This window comes from Eumetopias jubatus, unplaced genomic scaffold (assembly GCF_037043125.1).
Source record: "Eumetopias jubatus isolate StellerSeaLion01/CBP00866 unplaced genomic scaffold, mEumJub1_p1.0 scaffold_6, whole genome shotgun sequence".
Classification (NCBI taxonomy): domain Eukaryota; kingdom Metazoa; phylum Chordata; class Mammalia; order Carnivora; family Otariidae; genus Eumetopias; species Eumetopias jubatus.
Genome location: NW_028274812.1, coordinates 101,317,411 through 101,325,435, shown reverse-complemented (window position 1 = coordinate 101,325,435; position 8,025 = coordinate 101,317,411). Strand labels below are relative to the sequence as shown.

General features: G+C 37.9%; 1 protein-coding gene across 1 annotated transcript; it reads right to left on the bottom strand.

Moving 5' to 3' along the window:
• Positions 1-408: 408 nt before the first annotated feature.
• PGK2 (phosphoglycerate kinase 2) lies at positions 409-1,662 on the bottom strand. The gene has a single exon (XM_028097792.2). It carries the CDS (start codon positions 1,660-1,662, stop codon positions 409-411), a length of 1,254 nt encoding a protein of 417 aa, XP_027953593.1.
• Positions 1,663-8,025: the final 6,363 nt, after the last annotated feature.

Sequence of the window (8,025 nt, the reverse complement as noted above, 5' to 3'; positions counted from 1 at the left end):
AGCACTTCTATTGTTTAAATGTTTGTTAGCTTCTACCCCACCTTTCCCCAACAACTTGGGTTTTGTCTTGTTTTCCATGTTCCAAGTAGTAAAACAATAACAAAGCTGGAGTAAAATAAAAAAAGAGAGAGATTAAGCTTATTCAACTCACTTTAATATGCAATGTAAGAGCATCTCCTTCCTATGAATCACAACAAGTTTAACTGAGATCTTGAAGAGAGCAGGCAAATGCATGACAGAACTAAAATGAGTTGCATTGTTGTATTGATAAGAGTTCTTGATAACTGATCCCTAGTCATTGCCTAGGCCTTGGTATAGGGGTAAACTATAACAAAAGTCAAGTTGCAGTGTAGAGCACTAAGTTGAATTAAAGCCTATGGACAGGAAATAGTGGAAAGGAAAAGTCAACTACAGGTTGCTGAGGGCTTCCACTCCAGGAAGGACTTTACCTTCCAGGAGTTCCAGACTGGCACCTCCTCCAGTGCTCACATGGCTGACTTTATCTTCAGTGTTCCATTTGGCACAGCAAGTAGCAGTGTCTCCACCTCCTATAATGGTGATACAGCCCCTGGAAGTGGCTTTCACAATTTCATCCATAAGGGCTTTTGTTCCCTTAGCAAAGGCATCCCATTCAAATACCCCTACAGGTCCATTCCACACAATTAGCTTAGCTTGGGCCACAACTTGAGCATTCTTCTTGTTGGTCTCAGGACCACAGTCCAAAGCCATCCAGCCAGCAGGTATGCCTGATGTTACAGTGGCTTGGCCAACTTTAGCATTCTCCTCAAACTTGTCAGCAGTGACAAAGTCAACAGGAAAGGTAATGTTCACACCATTCCTACTGGCTTTAGCCATGATATCTTTGACAATCTTGGCCCCCTCTTCATCAAAGAGGGATGCACCAATCTCCATGTTGTTGAGTACCTTAAGGAAGGTAAAAGCCATTCCACCACCAATTATCATCTCATTGACTTTGTCCAGCATATTTTGGATAAGTTGGATTTTGTCTGCCACTTTGGCTCCACCAAGTATAGCCAGAAAGGGTCTCTCTGGGTTTTCCAAGGCTTTGGCAAAGTAGTCCAGCTCTTTTTTCATCAGGAATCCAGATGCTTTCTGGGGCAGATTCACTCCCACCATAGAACTGTGGGCCCGGTGAGCAGTGCCAAAAGCATCATTGACATAGACATCCCCCAGTTTGGAGAGTGATGCTCGGAAGGCTTCTATTTTAACTGGTTCAGCTTTAAGCTTATTTCCAGAAGGATCTTGGCCTTTTCCTTCTTCCTCCACATGAAAGCGTAGGTTCTCCAGTAGGATAACTGAACCAGAAGCCGGGTTGGCACAGGCTTTCTCCACTTCTGGGCCCACACAGTCCTTTAGAAACAGAACATCCTTGCCCAGTAAGGATTTGAGCTCAGCAGCAACAGGCTCTAATGAGTATTTATCTGGCATGGGAACACCATCAGGTCGACCTAGATGACTCATAAGAACTACTGACCTGGCTCCATTATCTAGACAGTACTGGATGCTTGGGATGGAAGCTTTGATTCTCTGGTTATTTGTAATCTGGTTCTTCTTCATGGGAACATTAAAATCTACTCTCATGATGACTCGCTTCCCTTTAACATCCAGTTTGTCCAAAGTTAGCTTCTTAGAAAGAGACATCTTGACAATACAAAGAAGCTGACAGCTAGATCCCAATGCTGAAGAATCACTTTACTGTTGCTTGGTGGTTGGATAGGTGGTACTTTCCAACGCCTTTCCCCTTGGCCCGCCCCCTTCTTCTCATCACTGTCTTCTATAGGGCAGACATGATTGAACTGGAGAAAAGGAAATCTGGCTCTGTGATTGGTTAATGGTCTTGTCAATCTGGATTTGGAATGTGTTGCCCGTGCAGATTCAAACTGCCAGTGTTGAATGTGAAACCGGAGTAGTGGTACCTGGCTTGGAGTGAGAGCTGGGGAAGTGAAGAAACCCTGGAATAAGAATGTTTCTGAGAGCAAAGGCTCCTGCAGGTTCTCTTTTTTCCACCTCTCTTTTGACACTCGCTCTTATTCTTAAGACAAAATGAAGCAAAATAAAAGAAAAACCCTCAGCCAGGTCAAATCTTAATTATATTGAGATGTAAAAACTGTAGTACCAAATAAAGAGGTGATTTGTAAAAATGGTTCTATGACTCCTTGTTTATTCGAGGCATCGTAGTATGCTTCTGTTTTTGTCTTTATAAATATTTCTGTTAACAACATAGCTTGATGTCAGCCTTTGGCTTTAGATATAGTCTAGGGTAAGCGGGAATGACCTGTTTTTATTACTTTATTTTATTCTCAGACCACTGAGAAATTAGAAAATGCTTACAAAAGAAAGAAAATACAAACAATACAATTAAATTTATGGGACACACAAAAATGTAATGTTAAAGAGTAAATTTCTTGCTCTAATGCTTAAGTTAAATAAGACTTCAAATTAACAACCTAACTTAAGGGACTAGAAAAAAGAAAAACAAACTAAATTCAAAGGTTGCAGAAGAAAGGAAATAATAAGGATTAGGACAGAGGTAAATGAAATTGAAAATAGAAAAACAATAGACAAAATAAAAAAAAATTGTTCTTTGAAAAAATCAACAAAATTGACAAACCCCTATCTAAATGGACTAAGAAAGAAAAGACCGAAATTACTAAGATAAGAAATGAAAGTGAGGACATTACTATTGATTTTACAGAAAGAACAATGATTATAAGAGTACTATAAATAATTTCATAGCAACAAATCAGATATACTAGGTGAAATGGACAAATTCCTAGAAACACAAACCCTACCAAGACAGAATCATGAAGAAATTAAAAAAAAACAATAAATCTATAACTAGTAAGGTGCTAGAATCAGTAATCAAAAATTTCCTGATAAAGAAAAGCCCTGGACCTGATGGCTTCACTAGTGAATTCTACTAAACATTTACAAGACAACTAATATCAATTCTTCTCTAACTTAAAAAAAAAATGAAGAGAAAGGAGCACTTTCTAATTCATTCTATGATGTCAGTATTACTCTGATACCAAAACCAGACAAAGGCAATTTAAGAAAAGAAAACTGCAGATCAATAATTCTTATGAACGTTGAAGCGAAAATCCTCAACCAAATACTAGCAAACAGAATTCAGCAGCATATTAAAAGAATTAATACACACCATGACCAAGAGGGGTTTATTCCTGGAACGCAAGGATGGTTCAATATATGAAAATCAATCAATGTAATACACCACATTAACAGGAAGAGGGGAAAGAAAACGCATGATTATCTCAGTTGATGCAGAAAAAGCATTTGACAAAATCCATCTCCCTTTCATGATAAAAACATTCAACAAACTAGGAATAGAAAGAAAACCACCTGAACATAATAAAAGCGAAATGTGAAAAATTCACAGTGTGGCTCAGTCGTTAAGTGTCTGCCTTCGGCTCAGGTCATGATCCCAGGGTCGTGGGATCGAGTCCTACATCGGGCTCCCTGCTCATCAGGAAGCCTGATTCCACCTCTCCCACTCCCCCTGCTTGTGTTCCTGCTCTCGCTAGCTCTCTCTCTGTCAAATAAATAAATAAAATCTTAAAAAAAAAGAAAAATTCACAGTAAACATACACAATAATGAAAGACTGAATGCTTTTTCTCTAATATCTGATATAACACTTTATTAAGTATTGTACTGGAAGTTCTAGCTAGAGAAGTTAGACAATAAAAAGAAATAAAAGTTATCTAACTTGGAGAGGAAAAAGTATTCTCTCTGTTTACAGAGGATATCATTTTGATGCAGAGAACCCTAAATATTGCACCAAAAAACCATTAGAACAAAAAATGAATTCAGCAAAGTAGCAGGATATAAAGTCAACACTCAAAAAATCTATTGCATTTTTATACACTAATGATAAACAATCTGAAAAGGAAATTGCAAAGTAATTGCATTTATAATAGCATCAATAAGATAAAATACTTGAGAATTAACTTAACCAAAGAGGTAAAAGACTTGTACAAAAAAAAAATACAAAACATTGCTGAAAGAAATTTAAAAAGACTTAAATAAATGTAAATGAAAACACATTATGTGTTCTTAGTTTAGAAATTCTAATATCATTAAAATGTCAATGCTACCCAAAGTTATCTACAGATTCAAAACAATCCCTATAAAAATCCCAAGGATGTTTTTTGCAGAAATAGAAAAACCTGTCCTCAAATTCATATGGAATTGCAAGGGACCCCAGCTAGCCAAAACAATTTTTGAAAAGAATGAAGCTGTAGGAATTGCACTTCCTTTCAAACTTACCACAAAGCTATAGTTTTCTAAACGCTGTGATACTGGCATAAAGACGGACATATAGGCCAATGGATTAGAATAGAGATCCCAGAAATAAACCCTCACATGTATGATCAAATAATTTTTGACAAGAGTATTAAGACCATTAAATGTGGAAAAGACAATCTTTTCAATAAATATACTGGGAAAATTGAATATCCACATGCAAGAGAATCAAGTTAGACCCTTATCTAACACTGTATACAAAAAAAAATTACCTCAAAATGGGTCAAAGGCCTAAGTGTAAAATTTAAAACTATAAAACTTTTAGAAGAAAACATAGGGGCAAAAGTATCATGATACTAAATTGGCAATGACTTCTTGGATCTGACACTAAAGTCATAGACAAAAAAGGAAGAAAAATAAACTAGACTTCACGAAAGTTAAAGAAGTTTGTTCATCAAAAAACACTACCACACAGTAACACAGTAAAAATATAACCCTAAAATACACAGTATTTGCAAATCAAGTATCTGATAAGAGGTAACTATCCAGAATATATATAAACTCCTAGAACTCAACAACAAAAAAACAACCTTATAAAAATTGTCAAAGACTTGAATACCTGCTTTGTCAATAAGCACCTAAAGAGAGGCTCAACATCACTAATCATTAGGGAAATGTACATCAAAACTACAATGAAGTGCCACTTTAACCCATTAGGAGCGCAACTATCAAAGGAAGAAAGGAAAAAAGGAAAAAAGAAGGAAGGAAGAAGGAAGGAAGGAAGGAAGGAAGGAAGGAAGGAAGGAAGGAAGGAAGGAAGGAAGGGGGAGAGCCAGGGAGGGAGAAGTGTTGGCAACAATGTAGAGAAAATGGAACTTTTGCACACTGTTGGTGGGAATACAAAATGACACACCTCCTGCAGAAAACAGTATGGTGGTTCTTCTAAAAATCACACATATAATTACTATGTGATTTAGCAATTCTTCTTCTGGGTATATATCCAAGATAATTGAAAATAAGATCTTAAAGAGATATTTGTGCATCTATTTTCATAGTAACATTATTCACAATAGTTAAAATATGGAAGCAACCTAAATGTCCATTGATAGGTAAATGAATAAACAAAACGTGGTATGTACATATAATGAAATAAAAAGGAAGGGAATTCTGACACATGCTACAACATGAATGAATTCTGACACATGCTACAACATGAATGAAACATGGACATTTTGCTAAGTGAAAAAGGTGAGTCATAGTAAAACAAATATTGTATAGTTCCACTCCCCTGAGGTACTTGGTGTCAGAATCATAAAGACAGAAAGTAGAATGGTGATGACCAAAGACTGAAAGAAGAGATGGATGGGTAATTATTATTTACTTGGTACAGAGTTTCAGTTTTACAAGATGAAAAGAGGTCTGGAGATGGATGGTGGTGGTTGTACAACATGATGGATGTATTTTAATATCATGTGAACTGTACACTTAAAAATGGTTAAGATGGCAAATTTGACACCATCTGTATTTTGCCATAAAAATTAGGAAAAAATAGGAGGAGGAGCAAGATGGCAGAGGAGTAGGAGACCTAAATTTCATCTGGCTCCAGGAATTCAGCTAGATAGGGATCAAACAATTCTGAATACCTATGAACTCAACAGATCGAAGAAAAGAATAGCAGCAACTCTCTGAACAGAAAAGCCACCACTTTCTGGAAGGTAGGACGTGCGGAGAAGTGAATCCAAGGTGATATTCAGGAAGATAGATGGCGGAGGGAGGAAGCCTCGGTCAGCCACTACCCGCAAGTGATAAAGCAGCGGAGCACAAAATCAGAACTTTTAGAAGTTGACTCCACTGAGGGATGTCGCGCCAGTGGCTAAGTGGGAGTGGGGGGGGGGGCAGAACTCTCGCTGGGAAGTGTGGTCTCAGGACCCTGGGGGTCACGGAAAGACCAGGGGTGCCTGATTGTGGCAGAGCTCCCAGGTATTGGAACCGGGAAGCCGGCTGCAGAGATGGAGCCGAGGCTCGGGCTCTCAGCTCGGGATTGCTATAAACTGTGATCTGCAGCACAGTCGGGCCTCTGTTCCTCCAGCAGGGACCCAACAAGCAGCAGATCTGGGGATACTCCCCTTCCTTCCCTGGGAGGAGCAATGTGGGAGCACACCTCAGGGATCTGCTGGGTTTGGAGACTCCACATGGGGTCGTGCGCCAGAGATAGAAATGCTCAGTCACAGGTCGGGTGAGCACGGAATGAGGCCTGAGACCGGGGAGACAGGAGTGATTGACTGCTTTTCTCTGGGGGCTCACTGAGGAGTGGGGCCCCAAGTTCTCAGCTCCTCTGGGGCAGAGATTGGGAGGCTACCATTTTCACACTCATCCTCCAAGGTTGGAGGGAAAGCTTGCAGGGAATTAAGGCTATGGAGAGCAAACCCAAGCAGATTACTTAGCCTGGTCCCTGGCAAGGGTGGGGCAATTCCACCTCCAGCAAAGACATTTGAGAACCACTGCAACAGGCCCCTCCCCCAGAAGATCAGCAAGAACAGCCAGCCAAGACCAAGTTTACTGATCAATGAGAACTGCAGAACTCCAGCACTAGGAGAATACAACACATGGAATTCATTCCTTTTTTGCCCCTGATTCTTTAGTGTTTCATAATTTATTTTTTAATTTTCTTTTTTCTTTTTCTATTTTTTTTAATTTTTCTTTTTCCCCTTTTCAACCAACATCTTATCAATCCCCTTTTTAAATTTTTTTTTATTTTTCATTTTTAGAGTCATATTCTATCCTTTCATTGTAGTAAACCCTATTTTTGGTATATATATATATATATATATATATAAGTTGTTCTCTCTTTAAAATTTTCGGATAGTTTCTTCTAACAGACCAAAATATACCCTAAATCTTTAGTGTATGGCTTTGTCTAGTCTCCTGCCTGATCACATTTTCTCCTTTTTTTTTTTAATTTCTCTTCTTTCTTTTTTCAACCAACTTCCTATCAATTTCTCTTATAAAACCTTTTATAATTTCCATCTTTACAGTCATATTTCATCCTCTCATCGTATGTACCTTATATTTGTATATATATAAGTTTTCTTTCTTTAAAATTTTGGGAGACAGTTTCTTCTAACAGACCAAAATACGCCCAAAATCTAGTGTGGGACACTGATCTATTCACCAGCCTGATCATATTTGATCATTTTCTTTTTTTTTTTGTCTTTAGCAAAGTTTAGACTGTTAGTGTGATGCCATTTACAGATTCCTTTTTGTGTTTTCTGTTTTTTTTTATGACTTTTAAAAATCTTTTTGTGTTTTCAGTTTCAGATTCAGTTGTATGGATCTGAGGGAAAAAATTTTGTATGATCTGATCTGAGAATCAAAAGATGAGGATTTGGGTTGTAGGCCTTTTATGACAGTTGCCCATCAGTGGTAGTGTAGAAAAATGGGTAAATGTGTCATGTTTCAAGACGTTGTACTACTACAAGAAGAATCCAATGTAACAATGTTTGTAATACTTCCAGAGCACTCAGAATTAGGATGTTAAATAGGTCAGAAGAGGATTACGAGATCCTAGGGTAGTGCAGTAATATTACAGTAGGATATTTAAATTGATGTTGACTTTTATTTGGAGTAAGTTTATATTTTGGGGGTGTTTATTGACTTTTTGGAGAAGAGAATGTAGTGGGAGCAGCGATGATATGCTGTACTGCGTTATGTTCTGCAATGAAGAATCAGTTCAAGTAACAGGA

Excerpts from the sequence above, each read along its gene's own strand:
- PGK2 (XM_028097792.2), bottom strand. The coding sequence starts at position 1,662 with ATGTCTCTTTCTAAGAAGCTAACTTTGGACAAACTGGATGTTAAAGGG.